Raw genomic sequence first — 25,858 nt, forward strand, 5'->3', positions numbered from 1 at the left:
GGGGCCATTATTCTGTATGGAGGACTATGTGGGCCCATTATTCTGTATGGAGGACTATGTGGGGCCCATTATACTGTATGGAGGACTATGTGGGGCCCATTATTCTGTATGGAGGACTATGTGGGGACCATTATATTGTATGGAGGACTATGTGTGGACCATTATACTGTATGGAGGACTATGTGGGGCCCATTATTCTGTATGGAGGACTATGTGGGGACCATTATACTGTATGGAGGACTATGTGGGGACCATTATACTGTATGAAGGACTATGTGGGCCCCATTATACTGTATGGAGGACTATGTGGGGCCATTATTCTGTATGGAGGACTATGTGGGGCCCATTATTCTGTATGGAGGACTATTAGGGGACCATTATACTGTATGGAGTACTATGTGGGGCCCATATACTGTATGGAGGACTATGTGGGGCCCATTATACTGTATGGAGGACTATGTTGGGCCCATTATACTGTATGGAGGACTATTAGGGGACCATTATACTGTATGGAGTACTATGTGGGGCCCATTATACTGTATGGAGGACTATGTGGGGCCCATTATACTGTATGGAGGACTATGTAGGGCCCATTATTCTGTATGGAGGACTATGTGGGGCCCATTATACTGTATGGAGGACTATGTAAGGCCCATTATACTGTATGGAGGACAATGTGGGGCCATTATTCTGAATGGAGGACTATGTGGGGAAATTATTCTGTATGGAAGACTATGTGGGGCCCTTATTCCGTATGGAGGACTATGCAGGGCCCATTATTCTATATGGAGGACTATGTGGGGCCCATTATTCTGTATGGAGGACTGTGTGGGGCCATTATACTGTATGGAGGACTGTGTGGGGCCCATTATTCTGTATGGAGGACTATGTGGGGCCCATTATTCTGTATAGAGGACAATGTGAGGCCCATTATTCTTTATGGAGGACTATGTGGGGCCCATTATTCTGTATGGAGGACTATGTGAGGCCCATTATTCTGTATGAAGGACTATGTGGTCCCCATTATACTGTATACTAGTTGGCCCGTGACTTTATCCAAGTTTTTGATTTTGGCCCTCAGTGTGTTTAAGTTTGACGTCCTTGACCTAGAGCATTGCCTAGACCGATTATATAAATGTAATAAAAAACAAAAATATTCAAATACCACCAGGTACTAGATTATTCCATCCCTTATATTTTCTGGATTACTGAATGTTCTGATGCAACGTAGACCATCATTAGGCTGGTCATACTAATGTTTTTGGGTTTAGATTTTATGATTTTTCTTGCTATTATAGTTTTACAAAGCCACCTTTTGAATTTTACCGCATGGAACTGGTGGCTACCCAATAATAATTTACCTTCACTTTTGTTCCCCAAGGGTTGATACGATTCCAGAGAAGCCACCAGCCTGATAGACTGTCTCCATAATTATATGTATTCCATTCCTCTTGCTGGCCAACATCTACTGCAAGAACTGTGCGTGCCCCCATAGAACGAGCCACATCGGCTAGGATCAGAACAAATGAAAAACTTAAATTTAAAAACTGAGACATAACTTTTTAATATTTACCTCCAATTCCCCTCTTACCTGGAAGATTATTGACATAGCATCCATCCAATAAGAGGTGGTCATCTACTGGGTCGCACAGAGGAGGAAGATAAGGCATGTAGGAGGTGGTAGCTCGAATGTAGCGCCAAAGTATGCCTAAAAGGCGATAAGAAAATAATTTATATTGCTGTTTCTATCAAATTTACAGTACAGCATGTGGTAGAACCATCTCAGACCTTCTCGGTGAACCCTCATTGAACAAGAACTGATATCTGTTGTGATACAAAAATAAGGCAACCACAGATCCTAATGTAAAAAAAAACACATGTTAGAAGCAGCACACAAAAAAGTCCATCAAATTAAATCAAAACCAAAAATAATTTACTTGGATTTGCTGCTGCCCAAAGAGGTGAATCAAAGTTGTGTTGAATCTAGATCCAGATAACAGGGAGGTGATTGGGTAGGTGAGATCCAGAGCTGTCCTTGGCAAAGAAGACATCATCTGGTGCATAAAAAGACATAAAAAAGAATAAGGAAGAACAATAATTAGAACTATGACTAGAGCTAAAGCATAGGGAAAAAAATAATGAAAGATTTGGATTTCTAGGTCTCAGATGATCATATGATGCTCATGTAAATTTATACAATTACTCAATCTGATGTTTTCTACTCCTTCATAAATACTCCTCTGTATGAAGGTTAAATTGCAGGTTAAACCAATGATTGATAGAAAGTCCTTACCTGTGCCCACATGCTGGTTCTATCTTTAGTTCTACTCCCATCAAGTTCTTCGGCATATACACCACCAACCAAGGCCCCCATGGAAGTTCCCCCCACCATGTCCACCGGAATGCCTGCCTCTTCCAAAGCCTTAATGATACCTACATGAGCAAACCCTCTGAACACAAGAGTAACACAATAAATCAATAAAGCAATGTCTTTCAATCACAATTTTCAAAGAATCTCGTCAGTTTTGGTTAGGGAATTTTGTAAAGATCACAGAAGATGATAGGTTTTCTATCACCAAAACATGACCATTAGGGGTTTCTTGAGAACTGGACTTCAGAAAGCCACACAAAGCAATAAAAAAAACTAGACTGATTCACTAACCTGGCTCCACCACCACCTAATACTAAAGCAATGGCATTTCCTGTTAGAGTTCGAGCAAGTCGGGAGAAGTCACTATGACAGTCAACTTGGTTCTTCAGGATTTTGGAGTAGAATTCCAGCTGTAAGATAATTTGGCCAAACTTGAAAGTTATCACTTCTATATTTTTATACTTGTGATTCCAAACCTCATCGTTATAATAAAAAACACAAAATGACGTATAAATATTAGTAATGAGCGAGCGTGCTGGCTACTGCTCCGTAATCGCCCGAGCATCTCACAGCTCGAGGTGCTCGGTAAGTATTTCCAGGATGTTCGGGCAGGAGCTCGGGTCCCCGCCCTCCATGTTTGGCGCTCTTTAGAGAGCCAATGAACATGCAGGTATTGCTTGCCATGCACTGTAATACCTTATTGATTGTAGCATTACAGTGATTGGATGGCCGCATAGCGTCATCAGGTCTATCTAAGACCTGGTGACGTTGGGCTTGTCACAGTCTAACCTTCAGACAGGCAGCGTAGGGAGAGGTTCTGCAGTGTGAGGGACAGAATTGGCGGTGTAATAGTTAGATATAGGTACTCCAGGAGTATATATATATCCATCTGAACTAACAGTCCTTCTGAGGACTAATCCAGCTGCATATATTCAGTGGTAATAGCAGGAGTTAGGCAGGCAGGCAGGGTTTGTGGCAGTCTATACAGCACAAGAGGGTTCATTGCACGTTCTGTCTGCTCCTGCTGTTACAGATATCTGTAGACATAGTCCCAGATATCAGGAGGCAGGGCTAATTTTTTTTTATCTTAATCCTGATTATTTTATAAAAAAGTAATAGTGTCTAACATTTTACTGCTCCATTTGCTTGTTAGCAGTGCAGAATACAGCCAGATCTTTTCCATTATCAGACGTGATCCCATATTACAGCGATAAAAATTTGTAGTGAACGTGGAAAATATTGACCTCCATTTACAGTTTGGCAGCAGCATGTCAGTGAAGCTATTCACACGTGGTTGCTGTGAATAATAGGAAACAACAAGCCCACTATTTAAAACTGTGGGCATCCGTCAGACATATCACATATAACTGCAGTACAAATCCAGCCATTTCTAGGAACTGTGGAAAATATTGCCCTCCATTTACAGTTTGGCAGCAGTGTGTCAGTGAAGCTATTTGCTCATGGTCGCTGGCAATAATAGGAAACTACAAGGCCGCTATTTAAAACCGTGGGCATCCGTCAGACATGTCACATATAACTGCAGTACAAATCCAGCCATTTGTAGCGACTGTGGAAAATATTGTCCTCCATTTACAGTTTGCAGCAGTGTGTCAGAGAAGCTATTCACACATAGTCACTGTGAATAATAGGAAACTACAAGCCCGCTATTTAAAACCGTGGGCGTCCGTCAGACATATCACATATAACTGCGGCACAAATCCAGCTATTTGTAGCAACCGTGGAAAATATTGTCCTCCATTTACAGTTTGTAGCAATGTGTCAGTGAAGCTATTCACACGTGGTTGCTGGCAATAATAGGAAACTACAAGCCCGCTATTTAAAACTGTGGGCGTCTGTCAGAGGTATCACATATAACTGGGGTACAAATCCAGCCATTTGTAGCAACAGTGCAAAATATTATCCTCCATTTAAAATGGGCAACGCGCATGACAAGGGACGAGGAAGTGGACGTGATGGTGATGGTGCATGCAGAGATCGAGGCCGAGGCTGTGGGCAAGCTGAAATTGTGCCACAGCAAGCACCCACATCTTGTCACCCGAATTTCCTGTTCCAATTACTAGGGGACCGAGGCACACGGCTATTGAACCCAGAGCAGTGTCAAAAGCTTGTTGGTTGGATAGCAGATAATGCTTCCAGTCACTTTGACACCACCACCACTGTCTTCCACACGGTCAAGTCTCAGTAGTCGTGGTCTAGACCGCATATTCCTCACCCTGATCCTCTTTCCTCCCACCATGTGGAGAGCCCAGAGACAACTGATCCCCCACTTGGACACTCCGAAGAGCTGTTTACTTTTCCATTTATAGATTCTTATGGTCTCTCGCCCAGCCAGCTTCAAGCGGGACAAGAGGAGATCGAATGTAGCGATGCCCAAATATTTGAGCAGCCACGGTCACACGAAGACGAAGGTGGGAAAGTGCAATTACTGTCACAAGAGGTGGATGATGATGAGACAATTGCCAGAAAGTCAGCAGGAGGACCAGGGTGCGGAAGTGGAAGACAAGGTGGTGGACGATGAAGTCACTGACCCAACCTGGCTAGGTGACATGCAGAGCGAGGACAGCAGCACACAGGGGGAGGGAGGCGTAGCACAACAACAGGCAGGAACAAGCGTGTGGTTGCCACAGAAACAAGGCGGGCAATCGTTCCCTGGAACACCAACACGACGGAAGTTGCCAGTACAACTGTTAGGTATTCCCGAATCTGGTTCTTTTTTAAAGACTCTGCAGATAACCCCAAAAAGGCCATTTGCACCATATGCCAGGCAATCATCAGCATGGGTAGTAAAACTAGCAGCCTGACCACCAACAGCATGCTCAGACACATGATAGCAAAGGACCCAACTAGGTAGGCCGAACGCCAGGGCCCAGAAACAGTTTCTGTGGGTGACACCACTGCTTGTTGTGCGTGCCTGCCAATCCCCTGTCCATGGTGCATGCAAAGATGCCTCCCACCCTGCACATGTTGTTGCACACTCGCAACTACCACCATCAGCGTCCACGTCCTTGTCCCAGTGCAGCGTTCAGTTGTCCTTACCCCAGTCCTTGGAGTGCAAGCCAACGCCCCAAAGGCCACACTACTAAACTCACACATTTCGCAAATGTTTGCGCTCGAAATGTTGCCTTTTAGGCTCGTGGAGGCAGAAGCTTTCCGCAACCTGATGGAGGCGGCCGTCCCTTGGTACTCGGTCCCCAGATGCCACTATTTATCCTGGTGTGTTGTCCCCGCATTACACAAGCAAGTGTCACAGAACATTAGCTGTGCCCTCAACAACGCAGTTACTGGGAAGGTGCACCTAACCACTGATACATGGACAAGTGCTTGTGGGCAGGGACGGTACATCTCACTGACAGCACACTGGGTTAATATAGTGGAAGCTGGTACCCATTCAGACCTTGGGATGGAACATGTCCTCCCGACGTTGAGGATTGCATGCCCTAGGTTTTTCAGGGTTGCCCCCACATTCTACAGCTCCTGAATCTCCTCCTCCTCTTCAGCCTCCATCTCCAAAATGCCCACATCAGTCAGAAGCTGGAAGCACTGCAGCACTGCCTCGGCCAAGCGGCAACAGGCAGTGCTGAAGCTAATATGCTTAGTTGAAAAACCACACACCGCTGAAGAGTTGTGGACAGCTCTGAAAGATCAGGCAGATCTGTGGCTGTCACCTCTGAACCTACAGCCAGGCATGGTCATGTTTGACAATGGCCGGAGCCTAATGGCGGCCCATGTGGGCAAACTCGTGGTTCAGTGGTTTCTGAAAACGTACCCGGATCTACCGGATCTGCTGGTCAAAGTATTCCGTGTGTGTGCCCATTTTAGAAAGTCAGCTACAGCTTCCACCGCCCCTGCTGTACTTCAGTTGTGTTTGCAGCTCCGAGCTCCACCAACGGGTGTGCAATGTCTCCACGCATTGAAACTCTACATTAGAGCTGTTGAGAAGGAATTGTGAGCAGCACAGGGCAGTTGTTGAGTACCAGCTTCAAAACGTCCGACTGTATTCAGGTCAGCCTCCACACATAAGACCTCAAGAGTTGGCATGGATGTCAGACATCTGTGCCATCCTCCAAAACTTTGAGGACTTCACCAAGACGGTGAGCGGCGATGATGCCATAATTAGCGTCACGATCCCGCTTCTCTGCCTTCTGAAACAATCGCTGCTCACAATTAAAGAGGAGGCATTGTAGGCGGAGAACGATGAGATGGAGCAAGGAACCATACAGGGTGATTCCACACAGCCCAGCCTCATCTCATCCTAATGTGGATTGGATGATAATGAGGAATACAAGGAGGAGGAGGAGGAAGAACAGGAGCTAGTTTCATGTGCTATAGACGGTACTACCCACACAACTGTCATACCGTTTGTTCAGCGTGGATGGCCTGAGGAGATGAGGAGGAGGAGAGCATAGTCAGTTGTCCTCTTGGTGAGGACACGGAAGTCTTGCCTTTTAGCAGTCTGGCTCTTCCTCTTGAGAAAGCTGTCCTGTGACAGCGAAACGTGCGTCGAGGTGCGCCTGCTACCCTGAGGCTCCCCCCTTCCCTGCGTTCCCATACACTTTGCGGTAAGTATATACTGTTTCCTACCTGGCAAGTGGGGTTTTCCCATATCCATTTGGGCCACTACTGCAGTGGTGAGTGTGGCTTGAAATTTTGATGGCCGCAACTTCCTCAGCATTTGGGATGGGACGCAGTGAACTTTTGGGGACCTTGGTTTAGGCACTTTGCACTTTTTTTCCCCTTCTCCTAAATTTATGAAATTGAAAATGTATTTATGTACTGTATAGCTATCTATTAATAAACAATCTTCTTTTGTAAGCCATTTATACTCCTAGTCTCTGTTTGGTTTTATATATGCTGTGAATAGGCTGTCTGGGTAAGGCCCGGTTATCTGGGATTCTAACCCTTTTTTGGGGTTATTTGACATGTTGGTTGCTGTTTATAAAGAGGAGGCATTGTAGGAGGAGAACGATGAGATGGAGCAAGGAACCATACAGGGTGATTCCACATAGCCCAGTCTCATCTCATCCTAACGTGGATTGGATGATAATGAGGAATACGAGGAGGTGGAGGAAGAACAGGAGCTAGTTTCGTGTGCTATAGACAGTAGTACCCACACAACTATTATACTGTTTGTTCAGCGTGGATGGCCTGACGAGAGGAGGAGGAGGAGAGCATGGTCAGTCATCCTCTTGGTGAGGACACGGAAGTCTTGCCTTTTAGCAGTCTGGCACACATGGCTGAATTTATGTTACGATGCCTTACCCATGGCCGTCGCATTCTCCAAATTTTGGGTGACAGTCATTACTGGTTGGTGACACTTCTAGACCTATGCTACAAGGAGAACTTTCTATCTCTTATTCCCGCGGCGGACAGGTCTAATAAAATATGACAGTACCAGAAGCCCCTTGTTGCGGAATTATTAAAAAAATTCCCATCTTAGAACGCTGGCGGCAGAGGTCACAGTTCCTTGGACAACCAAGGAGTACAGGCGAGAGAGACACAAATACGATCCAAAAGAGGCAGGGAAACACTGGCAAATGTCTTGGAAAATTTTTCTCATAAAAAAAACTCTCCCAGCCCCTGATGCGCGGGGTACTCTCACAAGGAGGAGACACAGATTACATATTAGAAAAAACTTTTTGACAGTTAGGGTGCTCAATGAGTGAAACAGGCTGCCACGAGAGGTAGTGAGTTCCCCTTCAATGGACGTCTTCAAACAGAGGCTGGACAGATATCTGTCTGGGATGATTTAGTGAATCCTGCTTTGAGCAGGGGGTTGGATCAGATGACCCAGGAGGTCCCTTCCAACTCTACCATTCTATGATTCTATGAAGGAGGGATAATTTTATGAAGATGCTGAAGCAGCACTTTGCCGACCGTACCAGCGTCCTCCATGATTCCTCTGTGCCTTATAATTATTGGGTATCCAAGATGGACACGTGGCATGAACTGGCTCTCTACGCCTTGGAGGTCCTGGCCTGCCCTGACGCTAGCGTTTTGTCAGAGCGGGTTTTTAGTGCCGCCGGGGGAATTATAACTGATAGTCGTATTCGCCTGTCAACTGAAAATGCTGACAGGCTGACTTTTATAAAAATGAAAAAAGGCTGGTTTGGGCCAGACTTCTCAACACCACCGAATGATAGCAGCGGGACATAAACTCAAATCCAGTGTCTTTTTTTTGGGAGGTCTATTCCCATGTACCTCTTCACACCCAGACTGGGTATATGCTTTCTGATTTTGTCTATTTGCTGTTGTCCTCCTCCTTCTCCTCAACCTCATCCTACATCACCATATCACCAGGGTGACCGTGATGCAACACCCACATAATTTTTTTTAAGGGTGTTTATGATACCCGTAGGAAATGTTTGTTATGCAGTATGTTCATGTATACCCCCCAGGGGTAAATGTTTTCCAGCTCATGCACTTAGTGACCCGCTCCTTTATATTTGGAAACATGTTTAATGAGGCCCTCCTCGTCTCTTCCAAGGGGCATTGGAGTGGGTCTAAATTTTTGTCACCCCTTGCAGTCACTGAATACGTCAATAGCTGTATAGCAGAATCGCTCCTTTCTAATGGGAACATTTTGATACTGAGGCCCACCTATATGTGTCTTCAAATTGGTATTGGGGTATTTCCCAAATTTAGGTAGCCGTTGTAGTCACTGCATACGCAATAACTGTATAGCAGAACCGCTCCTTTCTAATGGGAGCGTTTTGTTACTGAGGCTCACCTCTATGTGTCTTCAAATTTGTATTCTCGTATTTCCCAAATTTAGGAAGCCGTTGTAGTCACTGCATACGCAATAGCTGTATAGCAGAACTGCTCCTTTATAATGGGAACATTTGGATACTGAGGCCCACCTCTATGTGTCTTCAAATTGGTATTGGGGTATTTCACAAATTTAGGCAGCCCTTGCAGTCACAGCTTGGGCATTACCACTATAGAAGACCCACTCCTTTATAATGGGAACATTTTTTTTACTGAGGCCCTCCTTTATGTCTCTTCAAAGGTGTATTGGGGTGCGTCCAAATTTTTGGCAGCCCTTGCAGTCACTGCATACGCAATAACAGTATAGGAGACCCACTCTTTCATAATGGGAACAACAAAGCATAGCCGGCTGATGGCCCTCTAACAATAGTGAGGGCCAACTGTTGGCCCTTTAAGAATAGTAAGGGCCGCCTGATGGCCCTATAAAAATAGGCTTTGTGACTTTAAGAGTCCCTCCTTCATAAATGAAACATGATGTGTCAGAACATGTCTCACACACCACTTGGCCAGATAAGGTAGTAAAATGTTAAAATTACATTTACTGGTAAATGTATTTTTCATCATTGAAAGCAATGCAAAAGTGCAAAAACACATCAAAAACGCTACGTGTGAACATAGCCCAAGGTGTGGAGGATCATTTTTGTTTTTGGTTATTTATTTTGCCTTATATACAAGTCATTACCATGGGAAGTATGTTCCTTAACATTTTTCCCAGGAAAATCCATTTTGGTTTAGTTTTTGTATGTTTTATTGTGAGCCCGTAAAAGTGGCATAATACTGTGACAACATTGTTCACAGCAGTGACCTGGGAGTGAGAGATGCTTCCAGGGGTGTTCCCCATGCTGTTCCCATGTCATTTGAGCACTGTTCCCATCTATTTGGGCAATTTTTAGGCCCCCTGCAGACCTCCGGGGGGGCCGTTGGAAAAATTCGCTCGAGTTTCCCATAGACTTACATTGGGCTCGTTGCTCGGGTCAAACTCTCGAGCATTCCAATTTGCTCGACTCGAACAACGAGTACCCAATCATTTTAGTGCTCGCCCATCAGTAATAAATATCCCTAAGCTTTAAAATATAACAAAAACAAAAACTCATTTTTTAAAGTGGCTAACAGAACCATCACTAATAAAGTCTACAAAGATTAATTTCTACTATTTTAGTCATTTTGAACTAATTTAACCCTTACCATTCTATGTGGTGGTCTCTTTGTGAACAACCTCTTTGGACCTCGAATGTGAAAATGTCCTGAAACCCATGTCCTCAGTTTCAACCATTCCACTGTTCCTGAAGGAGAAGGACCATCCATCCGATGGAGGAGAACAAGCTGTTTAAGAGCTCTGACAGGAGAATTCTCAAGGAACTTTTCTAGCTAGAGATCAATAAGAACATTAGGACTAAGACAGCCATTAGCAATGGTGATTACAAAATGGAATATCAACAGCTACAGTGGGTACGGAAAGTATTCAGACCCCTTTAAATTTTATTTCATTGCAGCCATTTGGTAAATTCTAAAAAGTTTTTTTTTCCTCATTAATGTACACTCTGCCCTCCTTCTTGACTGAAAAAAAACAGAAATGTAGAAATTTTTGCAAATTTATTAAAAAAGAAAAACTTAAATATCACATGGTCATAAGTATTAAGACTAGTGTTGAGCAAGCACTAAAATGCTCGGGTGCTCGAAGCTCGGGCCGAGCTCGCCGTGATACTCGGGTGCTCGACCCGAGCAACGAGCCCAGTGTTAGTCTATGGGAGACTCGAGCATTTTTGCGGTGGCACCCCCGGCAGTCTTTTAAAAGCCTAACAAGTGCCCAAAACGATAGTGACAGTGCTCAAATGACATGGGGACAGCATGGGGATCGCCCCAGGAAGCATTTCTGACCCCCAGGTCACTGCTGTCAACAACGTGGTCAGAGGTATTAAGCTACATTTACGGGCTCACAATAAAACGTTCAAAAACGAAAGTGAAACTTTTTTCCTGTGAAATATGTTAAGGAACATCCTTTCCAGGGAAAAGACTTGTGTATAAGTTAAAATAAATGACCAAAAACAAAAATACTCCTCCACACCTTCGGCTATGTTCACAAGTAGCATTTTTTATGCGTTTTTGCACTTTTGTATTGCTTTCAACTATGACAAATGCATTCACCGGGAAATGTAATTTTAACATTTTACAAACTTATCTGGCCATGTGCTGTGTGACACATGCATAAAGTGCTGAAAAGACATGGGAACAGCATGGGGAAGACCCCTGGAAGCATCTCTGACTCCCAGGTCACTGTCTAAAAGTGTGCCCATCATAAGTGATCCTTGCCGCATCAGAAGATGCAGACTTGCAACTATCCCCGTGCAAGTTCTAGTCCCAGGGCAGTGTTCAATTGTACCTCCCCCATTCCTTGCAATACAAGCGCAAGTATGCAGCCTGCCACGCACCCACCCCCAGGCTGCAATACCATACTGCTTGCTTGCTTGAACTTGAAATTGGGCCTTTTAGGCATGTGGAGACGGAATCTGGCCACCACGTCATGACTGTGTTGGCGGCCTGGAATCCATACTCAGTTCCCAGCCGCCCGGCGGCCGGGTGTCCATACTCGGTCCCCAGCCGCCCCGCGGCCGGGTGTCCACACACGGTCCCCAGCCGCCTGGGGGCAGCCGGGTGTCCATAAATGGTCCCCAGCCGCCCCTATTTTCCTTGGAACATCCCCCCACACACTTTTCTTAGCCCGGCCTGCTTTAGGCAGCATTGGACGAGCCCACCAGAGAACCAGACTCCTCCGGTGGGCCCTGACTTCTCCATCGGTGGAGTTGAGAGTGCCAAGGTGAGGAGCATGATGATGATGACAGAAGTTAGCATCTGCTATGTTTTCTTTTAATGCAAGTGTAAGTGTGCAGCCTGCCACCCACCAACCCACCCCCAGACTGCAATTCCATACTGCTAGCTTGCACTTGAAATGGGGCCTTTTAGTTTGGAGGAGGCCGAAGCTGGCCACTACCTCATGGCTGCTTCGGCAGCGAGGTATCCATACTCAGTCCCCAGCCGCCCCTATTTGTCCTGGTGTGCCTTATACATAAGATTAAGCGCGTATACCAAAACATTACCTGTGCCCTCCCCAGTGCATTTAGTGGGAAGGAGAGCCTATTCCGCTGTAGTGTGTGCATGCCAAACCCCTGTTCATGGTACATGCGAAGATGCCTCCCACCTTGCACCTGTCGTTGCAGACTTGCAACTATCCCCATTCAAGTCCTTGTCCCAGGGCAGTGTTCAATTGTACCTCTCCCATTCCTTGCAATGCAAGTGCAAGTATGCAGCCTGCCACCCACCCACCCCCAGGCTGCAATACCATACTGCTTGCTTGCTTGCACTTTAAATTGGGCCTTTTAGGCATGTGGAGGCGGAATCTGGCCACCACGCCATGGCTGTGTCGGCAGCCTGGTATCCATACTCAGTCCCCAGCCGCCTGGTGGCCGGGTGTCCTCGCTTGCTCCCCAGCCTCCAGGGGGTGGCTGGGTGTCCATACTCGGTCCCCAGCCACCCCTATTTGTCCCGGTAACCTTTCCCACACTTTTCTTAGCCTGGCCTGCTTTAGGGCAGCATTGGCCGAGCCCACCGGACTATCAGACTCCTCCGGAGGGCCCTGGCTTCTCCATCAGGGGAGTTGAGAGTGCCAAGGTGAGGAGCATGATGAGGATGATAGAAGTTAGCATCTGCTTTGTTTTGTTGTAATGCAAGCGCATGTATGTAGTAGCGGCTAGGACTGAGGTGGTCAGCGTTTGGCGCATATCCTACCTCCTCCGAGGATTGCTGGATGTTTTCCTGCTACTATCCAAGTTCTATGACTCCCGTTAAAACAAAGCTTCAGGTGATAAATGATGGATGAGGTAGTGGCAAAGGAGAAAGAGCAGGAGGAACAGGGACCATTCACATCAATATCAGGCCAGTCAACCAGATATGTCTTGTAGGATATGTTTCTGTAACAAAAGGAGTGGTTCGGCTACACAGTTATAGGGCATACAGTGAGTGCAATGCCTACCAAAAATTTCGAGGCACTCCAATGCCCCTTGGAAATGACATGGAGGTCAGAGGGCATTAACTAAACCTTTTTTTCCATTTATAGCAACTGGGTCTCCTGTGCACTGTTGGCCTAAGCAGTGAATGGAAGGCTTTCCAAAAATTATGAGGAACTGCAATGCCCCTTACAAGAGCCATGTGTGGCACCCCAGGGGTCTGGTCACCACAGTAATAGAGATATTACGTCGGAGAGCAAGTGGGAGGTTTCCTGGTCAGGATCCCTTAAACATACAACATCCTCCTGCCCCAGTCCTGGGAGGGGAGAATTCTGCCCTTATAAACTGGATCTGGGGCGGGGTTGAGTGAGTCAGAGAACAGAGAATAGTCAGAGTCAGAGTGAGAGCAAGGGAAAGTAACAGCAAGGAGCTCTGTAGGAGCTAAAGACCAAGGGCTGGAAGCTGAGCAGAGCTCACCCTGGCAGAAGACAATAGGAACCGGACACAGGAGTCCGAGGCTGTGAGGACTTATATATCCAGCAGCAGAAACCAGCCGGCAGGGGATTTCAGGTCCTCTGGCCATAGAAGCCCGGAGGCTCAGTCACAAGCAAAAGACCAGCACCGCCGTCGTGGAGCGGAGGCTAACAGAAGGCCCCAAGTCACCAGCCATATGGGTGAGCACTAAACGGTACACTCAGGGACGTGGGCTACTTCTACCCGCTTACAGCAAGGTAGCCAGGAAGAGTGCAGACAGACGGGGAGGCCTACAACTCCACCTGGCCAGGGGAACTCCTGCTTGCTCACAGACTGACCAGGCCTCTTATGCTAGCCAGTACTCCCGGGAGGGTCTACCTTATAATCATCAGTAAAGACACTGAACTGCACTGCAAAGACTCTGAGTCGTTCCTGCTGCGCTCGTGCACCATCACCCCCATCATTCACACTCACTGCCCTGAGGCTATACTCCTCCCGTGGGGAGTTATCCCATTCTCTGCTGCGCACACAACACCAGCCTCAGCGGTCTGCCTCGCAGCGGTGGTACTCCCTGACCGCAATCCACGGGTGGCGCAGTCGGACAATTAACCTCAAAACCTAAGAAAGACTGCCACTGGTTTGACCAGCCTGAGCCACGGGACAGGGTCACCGCCACGGAGACTACAGACCCCAGAGACCCGGCACCGGGTATCCCACACACGTGTACACACGGCCCAGGGGGCGCGTCACATGCAGTACAGCATATTACAAACATAAGTCCCATTATTGGGGAGTGGGTCTCCCATAGTATTTGCTTATGCCTTGCAAGCAAAAGCTGCCAAAAATTAGGACGGAGCAACTTGCAATGCCCCTTATAAGAGCCATGCAGTACAGCATACTACAAACATAAGTCCCATTATTGGGGAGTGGGTCTCCCATAGTATTTGCTTATGCCTTGCAAGCAAAAGCTGCCAAAAATTAGGACGGATCAACTTGCAATGCCCCTTACAAGAGCCATGCAGTACAGCATATTACAAACATAAGTCCCATTATTGGGGAGTGGGTCTCCCATAGTATTTGCTTATGCCTTGCAAGCAAAAGCTGCCAAAAATTAGGACGGAGCAACTTGCAATGCCCCTTACAAGAGCCATGCAGTACAGCATATTACAAACATAAGTCCCATTATTGGGGAGTGGGTCTCCCATAGTATTTGCTTAAGCCTTGCAAGCAAAAGCTGCCAAAAATTAGGACGGAGCAACTTGCAATGCCCCTTACAAGAGCCATGCAGTACAGCATATTACAAACATAAGTCCCATTATTGGGGAGTGGGTCTCCCATAGTATTTGCTTATGCCTTGCAAGCAAAAGCTGCCAAAAATTAGGACGGAGCAACTTGCAATGCTCCTTACAAGAGCCATGCAGTACAGCATATTACAAACATAAGTCCCATTATTGGGGAGTGGGTCTCCCATAGTATTTGCTTATGCCTTGCAAGCAAAAGCTGCCAAAAGTTAGGACGGAGCAACTTGCAATGCCCCTTACAAGAGCCATGCAGTACAGCATATTACAAACATAAGTCCCATTATTGGGGAGTGGGTCTCCCATAGTATTTGCTTATGCCTTGCAAGCAAAAGCTGCCAAAAATTAGGACGGAGCAACTTGCAATGCCCCTTACAAGAGCCATGCAGTACAGCATATTACAAACATAAGTCCCATTATTGGGGAGTGGGTCTCCCATAGTATTTGCTTATGCCTTGCAAGCAAAAGCTGCCAAAAATTAGGACGGAGCAACTTGCAATGCCCCTTACAAGAGCCATGCAGTACAGCATATTACAAACATAAGTCCCATTATTGGGGAGTGGGTCTCCCATAGTATTTGCTTATGCCTTGCAAGCAAAAGCTGCCAAAAATTAGGACGGAGCAACTTGCAATGCCCCTTACAAGAGCCATGCAGTACAGCATATTACAAACATAAGTCCCATTATTGGGGAGTGGGTCTCCCATAGTATTTGCTTATGCCTTGCAAGCAAAAGCTGCCAAAAATTAGGACGGAGCAACTTGCAATGCCCCTTACAAGAGCCATGCAGTACAGCATATTACAACATAAGTCCCATTATTGGGGAGTGGGTCTCCCATAGTATTTGCTTATGCCTTGCAAGCAAAAGCTGCCAAAAATTAGGACGGAGCAACTTGCAATGCCCCTTACAAGAGCCATGCAGTACAGCATATTACAAACATAAGTCCCATTATTGGGGAGTGGGTGTCCCATAGTATTTGCTTATGCCTTGCAAGCAAAAGTCTGGCCCAATCCAGCCCTTGTTCATTTTGATAAGGGTCAGCTTGTCAGCATTGTCAGTTGACAGGCGAGTGCGCTTATCAGTTATAATTCCCCCAGCGGCACTAAAAACACGCTCCGATAACACACTAGCGGCAGGGCAGGCCAGGTCCTCCAAGGCGTACAGAGCGAGTTCATTCCAAGTGTCCAGCTTGGATACCCAATAATTAAAAGGCACAGAGGAATCACGGAGGATGCTGGTACGGTCGGCAAGGTACTCCCTCACCATCTTTTGAAACTTTCCACTCCTTGTGAGAGTACCCCGCGCCTCAGGGCCTGTAAGCTGAGCGGGTGTCAGAAAACTGTCCCAGAACGTTGACAGTGTTCCCCTGCTTCTGCTGGATTGGAGTTGCATCTCTCTCGCCTGTACGCCTTGGTTGGGCAAAGAACTGTGACCTCTGCCGCTAGCGTGTTCAGATGGGAATTTTTTTAAGAGTTCTGCAGCAAGGGCCTTCTGGTACTGCCCCATTTTTGTAGACCTCTCCACCTCAGGAATAAGAGTGTGAAAGTTCTCCTTGTAGCGGGGGTCTACAAGTGTCACCAACCAGTAATGACTGTCACCCAACATTTTGACAACGCGAGGGTCACGGTTAAGGCAGCGTAACATAAAGTCAGCCATGCGTGCCAGACTGGTAACGGGCAAGATTTCCGTGTCCTCACCAAGATGACGACTGACCATGCTCTCCTCCTCCTCTTCCTCCTCCCCCCTGTCCTCAGGCCACCCACGCTGAACCGACGGTATGACACTTGTACAGGTACTACCGTCTACAACGCATGATAGCAGCTCCTGTTCTTCCTCCTCCTCCTCCTCCTCCTCCTCTCCCTCATTGTCCCCCAATGCACGTTGGGATGAGATGAGGCTGGGCTGTGTGTAATCGCCCGCTACGGCTTCTTGATCCATCTCATCATACTCTGGCTGCAATGCCTCCTCTTTAATTCTCTGCAGAGAGCGTTGCAAAAGACAGACAAGTGGGATGCTGACACTAATGATGGCGTCATCGCCACTCACCATCTTGGTGGCCTCCTCAAAGTTTGTCAGGATGGTACATATGTCAGACATCCAGGTCCACTCCTGAGGTCTTATGTGTGGAGTCTGACCTGAATATCGACGGCCTTGTTGCAGCTGGTACTCCACAACTGCTCTCTTCTGCTCACAAATCCTTTGCAACATGTGGAGGGTAGAGTTCCAATGTGTGGGGACATCACACACTAGTCGGTGTGCCGAAAGCTGCAAACGCTGCTGCAACACAGCAAGGGCGGCGGAAGCTGTAGCCGACTTGCGAAAATGAGCTGACAGGCGGCGTACTTTCACGAGCAGATCTGGCAACTCGGGGTACGATTTAAGAAACCGCTGAACCACAAGGTTAAGCACATGAGCCAGGCATGGTACGTGTGTGATCTCACCTCGCCTCAGAGCCGCCACCAGGTTACGGCCATTGTCACACACGACCATGCCGGGATGTAGGTTCAGCGGTCTCAACCACAGATCTGCCTGCTCTTTCACAGCTGTCCACAACTCACAAGCAGTGTGAGGTTTATCACCTAAGTTATGAGTTTCAGCACAGCCTGTTGCCGCTTGGCGGAGGCAGTACTGCAATGCTTCCAGCTTGTAACTGATGTGGTGATATCTGAGATGGAGGCTGAACATGAGGAGGAGGAGGATGCGCAGGAGCTGTACACTGTGGGGGCAACTCTGACTGACATAGGGCCTGCAATCCTCGGTGTGGGGAGGATGTGTTCAGTCCCAAGGTCCGACTGGGTCCCGGCTTCCACTATGTTTACCCAGTGTGCCGTCAGAGAGATGTACCGTCCCTGGCCACAAGCACTTGTCCACGTGTCCGTTGTCAGGTGGACTCTCCCAGTAACTGCGTTGTTGAGGGCACGGCAGATGCTTTGGGACACGTGCATGTGTAGTGCGGGGATGGCACACCGGGCAAAATAGTGTCGGCTGGGGACCGAGTACCGAGAGACCGCCACCGCCATAAGATTGCGGAAGGATTCCGTCTCCACCAGCCTAAAAGGCAGCATTTCCAACGCAAGCAGTCGTGAAATGTGCGAATTTAGGACTGTGGCCTGTGGGGCGTTAGCTGCGAATTTCCGCTTTCGTTCAAAGGTCTGGGATATGGACAATTGAACGCTGCGGTGGGACGTGGACGTGGACGTTGATGTTGTTTCTTGAGAAACTGCCATAACAAGTGAAGACTGAGAGGAGGGGGCATCTTTACATGCAGTATGGACAGGGGATTGCCTTGCACACACAACAGGGGGTTCTATTGCACGCACAACAGTGGAAGAATCAGTGGTGACACCCGCTGACACTGGTTGTGGACCCTGGGTTTCGCCCCACAAAGTCGGGTGCTTTGCTGCCATGTGCCTGATCATGCTGGTGGTGGTCAGGCTGGTAGTTTTATCACCCCTGCTGATGCTGGCATGGCAGGTGGAACATATGGCCTTTTTGGGGTTATCAGCAGAGTCTTTAAAAAAATTCCAGACTCTGGAAGACCTACCGCTTGTACTGGCAACGTCCCTCGTGTTGGTGTTACGGGGAACGGTTGCCTGCCTTCTGTCTGCGGCCACCACACTGCTTCCTCCTGCCTGTTGGGGTACTCTGCCTCCCTCCCCCTGTGTGCTGCTGGCCTCACTCTGCATGTCCTCCTTCCACGTTGGGTCAGTTACTAGATCATCCACCACCTCCTCCTCTTCCACTTGCGCACCACAATCCTCCTCCTCACTTCCTGACAATTGTGTCTCGTCATCGTCCACCTCTTGTGACAGATTGCCAACGTCGACTTCCTGTGGCCGTGGCTGTTCAAATATTTGGGCATCGCAACATGGGATCTCCTCTTCCACCACTTCAAGCGTATCAGGCGAGGGGCCCAAATATGGAAATGGACCAGTGAACAGCTCTTCAGAGTGTCCAAGTGTGGGATCACTTGCTGTCTGACGACACTCGGCATGGTGGAAGGAAGGAGCATCAGGGTGAGGAAGAGTATGCGGTCGAGACTCACGGCTACTGAGAGTTGACCGTGTGGAAGACAGACCGGAGGTGGTGGTGCCCAGGTAACTGGAAGTATTATCTGCTATCCAATTAATAACCTGTTCACACTGATCAGTTCTCAATACTGGTGTTGTTCTGTGCTTCCCTAGTAATTCGGTCAAGAAGTGGGAGCGAGAAGATGTGGCTGTTGGTTGTGGCACATTTTCACCTTGGCCACGGCCCCGTCCTCTGCACGAACCATCACCAGAACGTCCACTTCCACGTCCCTTGCCAAGCGCCTTGCCCATTGTAAATGAAGTAAAATAGCTTACACTTGCACTATTAATGGAAAAAGGGTAATAAAGAGCAGATTAGAACTGTGGAAGAGGAAAACCACAGTTATTGTTTACTGGGGTATACCACACTTTTTTAATTAGAGATATTTGCGGCTGAACAGTGAGCGACACACTCAAACTGCTTTTTTTTTAGATACCAAAGGCCCAAAACTGGATAGTACAGCGATTTGACCCATGGAACTGCGAAACCACACTGGGATGTCGGGCCTACACAAGACTATTTTCAACAGATATAGTTTTGTGTCACAACAGTCAGGAGACACTACGGTTTTTCTTTACGGAAAAAACTACCAAAAGCTGAATAATAGAGATTTTTTACCGTGGGATGGCAAAACCACAGTTATTGTTTACTGGGGTATATCACACTTTTTTAAATAGAGATATTTGCGGCTGAACAGTGAGCGACACACTCAAACTGCTTTTTTTTTTAGATACCAAAGGCCCAAAACTGGATAGTACAGCGATTTGACCCGTGGAACTGCAAAACCACACTGGGATGTCGGGCCTACACAAGACTATTTTCAACAGATATATTTTTGTGTCACAACAGTCAGGAGACACTACTGTTTTTCTTTATGGAAAATATACCAAAACCTGAATAATAGAGATTTTTTACCATGGGATGGCAAAACCACAGTTATTGTTTACTGGGGTATACCAGACTTTTTTAAATATATAGATTTGCGGCTGAACAGTGAGCGACACACTCAAACTGTTTGTTTTTTTAGATACAAATGGCCCAAAATGGATAATACAGAGGTTTGAACCGTGGAAGTGCAAAACAACACTTCTGTTTCTCTAGCCTACACCAGACTATTTTCAACAGTTATATTTGTATCTGAAAAATCAGAGACACGCTTTTTTTTTGGGGGGGGGGGGGGGGGGACACACACACCAAAAGGTTAATAAGACGGGTATTTGTACAGTGTGAAGGAGGAAAAAAAAAGGAGGATTTAGATGAAAAAAAAAGGATTTTTCCTGGCCCCCGACACCTGGTGCTAAGTCCAGCAATTTCAGCAACAGGAGCACACAGGACTGTAATGCAGCGTTTGCTGGTATAACCACTGTGTCTCCTATACAGCCTGCCTGCCTGGTATCTGGGATGGATATTAGTCCTGAAAAGGACTGTTTGTTTGTTCTGGCAGCCTTTACAGACCCTACACTAACTATTTCGCAGTTTATATCTCTCCCTAAATCAGCAGCGCTGTCCCTACACTGTCTAATACGGAGCGACTGTGTCCAAGATGGCGGCGCCCGGTTTTAAATACTCGAGGTGATGCTGTGCGGCCAGCCAATCACTGTAATGCCCAATACCAACATGGCTGCAGCATTACAGTGACTGGCTGGCAATCCCTGCATGTTCATTGGCTCTGTAAAGAGCGCCAAACATGCAGGGCGGAGACCCGAGCTCCCACCCGAGTAACCAGGAAATGCTCGGTGTTCGCCGAACATCCCGAGTAGCGTGATGCTCGGGCGAGTACCGAGCAGTGTCGAACATGTTCGCTCAACACTAATTAAGACCCTTTGCTCAGACACTCATATTTAAGTCACATGCTGTCCATTTCCTTGTGATCCTCCTTGAGATGCTTCTACTCCTTCATTGGAGTCCAGCTGTGTTTAATTAAACTGATAGGACTTGATTTGGAAAGCCACACACCTTTGTATATAAGACCTCACAGTTCACAGTGCATGTCAGATCAAATAAGAATCATGAGCTCAAAGGAACTGACCAAGGAGCTCAGAGACAGAACTGTGGCAAGGCACATATCTGGTGAATGTTACAAAAGAATTTCTGCAATACTCAAGGTTCCTAAGAGCACAGTGGCCTCCATAATCCTTAAATGTAAGACGTTTGGAACCACCAGACGTCTTCCTAGACCTGGCCGTCCAGCCAAACTGAGCAATCGTGGGAGAAGAGCCTTGGTGAGAGAGGTAAAGAGGAGCCCCAATATCACTGTGGCTGAGCTCCAGAGATGCAGTAGGGAGAAGGGAGAACGTTCCATAAAGTCAACTATCACTGCAGCCCTCCACCATTCGGGCCTTTATGGCAGAGTGGCCCGACGGAAGCCTCTCCTCAGTGGAAGACATATGAAAGCCCGCATAGAGTTTGCTCAAAAACACATGAAGGACTCCCAGACTATGAGAAATAAGATTCTCTGGTCTGATGAAATGAAGATAGAACTTTTTGATGATAATTCTAAGCGGTATGTGTGGAGAAAACTAGGCACTGCTTATCACCTGCCCAATACAATCCCAACAGTGAAACATGGTGGTGGCAGCATCATGTTATGGGGGTGTTTTTCAGCTGCAGGGACAGGATGACTGGTTGCAATTGAAGGAAACATGAATGCAGCCAAGTACAGAGATATCCTGGATAAAAACCTCTTCCACAGTGCTCTGGACCTCAGATTTGGCCGAAGGTTCACCTTCCAACAAGACAATGACCCTAAGTTCAGAGCTAAAATAATAAAGGAGTGGCTTCAGAACAACTCTGTGACCATTCTTGACTGGCCCAGCCGGAGCCCTGACCAAAACCCAATTGAGCATCTCTGGAGAGACCTGAAAATGGCTGTCCACCAACGTTCACCATCCAACCTGATGGAACTGGAGAGGATCTGCAAGGAAGAATGGCAGAGGATCCCCAAATCCAGGTGTGAAAAACGTATTGATCATTCCCAAGAAGACTCATGGCTGTACTAGCTCAAAAGGCTTCTACTCAATACTGAGCAAAGGGTCTGAATACTTATGATCATATGATATTTCAGTTTTTCTTTTTTAATAAATTTGCAAAAATTTCTACATTTCTGTTTTTTTTCAGTTAAGATGGGGTGCAGAGTGTACTTTAATGAGAAAAAAATGAACTTTTTAGAATTTACCAAATGGCTGCAATGAAACAAAGAGTGAAAAATTTAAAGGGGTCTGAATACTTTCCATACCCACTGTAAATTCCAAGTCCAGTTAGTTTTATAATAGTACTAGAATTAGGAGCAAATAAAAAATGGTTGAAAAATGAACTCTATAAATAATGGGGGAAGCTCTGCCAAAAAAATACATTCATCTCTATACATGTTGTTTAAGAATAGTGTTTAAATTACCCTTGCTATGCTCTCACCTCACCCAATGGTGGCTCTTCTTCTCCTAGTCCCACTAGTAAAATACAGTCAGCTTGACGGATGCAGCGTATGGTCCATGGTGTGAGTGAAAACTCCGTTTGGTATAGGACAATACGGTGAAGGTCTTCTTGTTGAGCTAGCCAGGTAGACAATTGACACTCATGGGTGCTGTGGAAAAAGAGTAATTAAATATCACTAAACAGGTATCTCACTTTTGTCCCATCACCAGGCCACATAAAGTTGTGTTTCACACCAACAAGCCAGCTTTTTGTACACTTGAAACTAAGCTAGGCATTGCATGGAAAGGGGCCCCACAAACCTTTCTAAGGCATAGGCTCCAAGTCGCACCCTGATGATGTCACTTGTAAGAACCAGAGTTGGTCCTAAAAGAGGCAGATCATTAATCTATTATCTCCAAACACCATCACTCAGGAGAGTAGTCCTATAAACAGCTCCCCTGCCAAGAGTCTTACCAATGGAATTCATTGCATGTTTGAGCTCGAGGGTGAATGCAGTGAGAGGGACATTGCTGCTACAGGGTAAAACGCAAACAGTACCAAGATTGTTGGCAACATTACCGGGATCTGAAAAAGGAGAAAGAAAGGAGGACTTTGTCAGCTTCTTATGGGTCCTCAACATTCTGTTTCTCCTCCTAAGACTCAAAGGTCTTGTATATATACATTTTTTGTGTTCCCTGCCTTAACAAAATATATTCTGTCATTCCAGCATCTCAGAAATAATAAGAGATAATGCTTCCAGTGGCCACCTTAAAAATCGTGGATGGTGAAGACCATCTTTTCACTTGGCTAAGAGTAACAAATTGATGTTCTTGTACACCAACTATGTAGTGCATATGGAGTGCATTTAAAGAAATTTTGACCTTTTTGGACAAGGATATTAATTTGGTTGTTTAACTTTTAGTTATGTTCTAGATGTGTGAGTCCAGTTTATTTACAGATTTGGACAATCTGCCAAAATTAGAAAAATATTGCGCCATAGACTATATTTATTATGGATGATTGCAATGGGTTCGACAACTGGGACTTCTATGATAACAAGAAGGATGGTCCTAAAGTCCCCTGTGTAAATGTAATAATGGTGACCACTGAATGAATGAATGAATGAATGACTGGAGTTCATTGTCTTTGTGCATGAAGGTGACGCATGTGCGCTTCCTCTCCATTCATGCTGGGAGACCCAGTAGTTGAACTCAGTGCTCAGACCTCCACCTCCTGCGTTCTTACAGCTATTCCTTATCCTATATATTGGTAATAAATGTTATTTTGTGGGAAAACCCCTTCAAGATGATCATAAGGTCTCCTCATGAGGTCCCCAGCAATCAGCGATAGCTGTATTGAGGGAACAACCATAGGATAATTCTACTACTGTCTCCAACCAATCTCTAATTTTCAAAAAAAAATAATTCCTACCAATCAGCTCACCTTGTGGTTGCTGTAGGTTTCCCAGGATTTTGTGGCTTAAAATGTGAATTAGTCTGGTCACCACCTACAAAGTAAATTTAGAATAGACATAAACAAAAATTTTAAGAGAAAATCATCCAAAAGTAAAAATAAAGAAGTGTGCACCATCCTTGTACAAATGATCACAGATCACAGGGACACACTTAGGCCACGCTGTTTTTACCACTGTATTTTTTGTCCAGAATATCTGCAAGGGGAACACATGACCACTGCAGCCGATCAGTGGCCTCTGATTGCATCCGTCACATAATGCTCTTCACTGGCTGTTGATGCCAGGAGATAGAGTACTGAGGCGGAGTAGTGGCACCGGTCTGGTAGATTATTATAGGTTTCTTTTTTTTCTTGCACCACCCTGGGGCCCATTAAGTTTAACTTATAAAGTAGTGGACAACCACTTTGGCTTGAAGTCCCTATTCACCAATACAAAATGTGCACCATTTACTATGTGATATTTATAATATTAATTTTGTCTTATGCAGCAGAGAGTTCATTCCAGAAGCCCCATGTACGACTTTCAGTGTAGAAGATGGTATAGGATATTTAGTTTTGAAGATATAGTGGTCTCATCTACCATTCTTATCTTTAGTGCTAAGAAACAGCCCAAAATTGTTTAAAGTGCCCTTACACAGAGTGAAAGACAATATCCTTGGGATCATCTGTCAGTTTAAGGTCACCATCTCTCCCACGGCAGATGGTGTCACAAAAATAAGGATTGGGCAAATTGAATTTTAATGCCCCGGCACTTTTATCATTCTGCCCCCTGGCATGCAAGAAGCTCTTAGGCTAGGGAGTGATATTCTCCTAAAAAACAAACTTAAGACAACCTCTTAACTAAAATTTTAGAAAACCTAAATTAATTCTAAACTGTTCTTTACATCTGCGCCTCATGGCTTACAACTTAAGGACCCAGTGGCAGTGTGCTTCTGATTGATTGACAGTGTAGACCAGCAGCATGGCTGTCCCACTAGCCCGAAGTTTGTGCTCTCTAATGCTGCAAACAGAGGCAGCATCGGAAGAGCGAAGGGCTACTGATGCAGAAGAGATCCTTAGTGTTTACAAGCTCTGTTGGAAACAGCTTGTAAGTGCTGCGCTCCTTGCCTAGTAGATCGGGCCACTGCTGATAAGCTGCAGAGGTGGGCAGTAATATAGCCAGCAAGCTGCACAGAATAAAATTGAAAATCCTTCCGCTCTTGAGAATGGAGAGGATTTAAAATACGAGTGAAATCGCAAATGTTCTTGTTTTCACATATCCTTTTGCAATTGTACCCATTTAAAAACGTGAGAATAACCCTTTAACTGAAGCTGAATGTCATCACCTGCGGGTATCTCCTTTTGATATAAGACAAAGCGCCATCCGGCAGTTTTGCCAGTTCAGAATCTCGTACTGCATGGACTGACGTTGCTCTGGGTCGATGGGTTAAAGCCTCAACCTGAAATTATAGTTAAGAGGAAAGTACAGTAAGAAGAGCAAAAAATCGCTTTATAGTGAAGGGCGTCTTATAGCTGAAGTAAAAGGTTATTCAAAGTCTTGAATGATTATATACATAGGATAAATCTACTTCTTTGTAACTAGCATTAATTACAGAGCCTGTAAGTCTTACCATGCCAATCAGTTCCCCTCGTCCATGCTCCCCCACCACATGTTTCTTCCCATCTGGGTCCAGGATCACTGAACGAAGGCGACCATTTAATGTAATGTATGTGCAGTCTGAAGGATCCCCCTTACTATAGAAGACACATTGATTAAAATGAATAGGAATAAGAGGAAAGTGATAAACTAAGACAGCGGTGTACCCAACATAGAAGCAAGGAGCATCTTGACCCTTTATGTCGTCAGAAAATTACCTGTTTAAAACAGATTTTCAATATTTTTCCAATATCACACTTTGTAAAAAAAAATAAAAATCTTGCTATTTTCAGGAAATGCACATGCACATTAGTTGCAATAAACAGTCTCTGACCCCA

The 25,858-nt window shown here is 46.0% G+C and overlaps 1 protein-coding gene across 5 annotated transcripts in view; it reads right to left on the reverse strand.

Moving 5' to 3' along the window:
- The window catches only part of PNPLA6 (patatin like domain 6, lysophospholipase), a 105,180-nt gene that overhangs the window by 22,995 nt on the left and 56,327 nt on the right, over positions 1 to 25,858 (reverse strand). For 4 of the 5 annotated variants that reach the window (XR_012251352.1, XM_073653885.1, XM_073653886.1 and 1 more), the window contains exons 18-30: positions 25,495 to 25,618; positions 25,210 to 25,323; positions 23,855 to 23,918; positions 22,886 to 22,996; positions 22,732 to 22,795; positions 22,412 to 22,580; positions 10,343 to 10,525; positions 2,663 to 2,781; positions 2,294 to 2,450; positions 1,938 to 2,054; positions 1,789 to 1,858; positions 1,592 to 1,708; positions 1,362 to 1,510 (exon numbers count right to left, since the gene is read on the reverse strand). Coding sequence is in view for 4 of the 5 variants with exons in the window: in XM_073653885.1 (XP_073509986.1) it covers positions 1,362 to 1,510; positions 1,592 to 1,708; positions 1,789 to 1,858; positions 1,938 to 2,054; positions 2,294 to 2,450; positions 2,663 to 2,781; positions 10,343 to 10,525; positions 22,412 to 22,580; positions 22,732 to 22,795; positions 22,886 to 22,996; positions 23,855 to 23,918; positions 25,210 to 25,323; positions 25,495 to 25,618 (1,558 nt within the window). In the remaining variant the exon portion in view is untranslated. The remainder of the gene's footprint in view (positions 1 to 1,361; positions 1,511 to 1,591; positions 1,709 to 1,788; positions 1,859 to 1,937; positions 2,055 to 2,293; positions 2,451 to 2,662; positions 2,782 to 10,342; positions 10,526 to 22,411; positions 22,581 to 22,731; positions 22,796 to 22,885; positions 22,997 to 23,854; positions 23,919 to 25,209; positions 25,324 to 25,494; positions 25,619 to 25,858) is intronic. The other variant, XM_073653888.1, reaches the window with a different exon arrangement.

This window comes from Phyllobates terribilis, unplaced genomic scaffold (genome assembly GCF_046119375.1).
Source record: "Phyllobates terribilis strain yellow unplaced genomic scaffold, ASM4611937v1 Scaffold_11__3_contigs__length_659146591, whole genome shotgun sequence".
NCBI lineage: Eukaryota > Metazoa > Chordata > Amphibia > Anura > Dendrobatidae > Phyllobates > Phyllobates terribilis.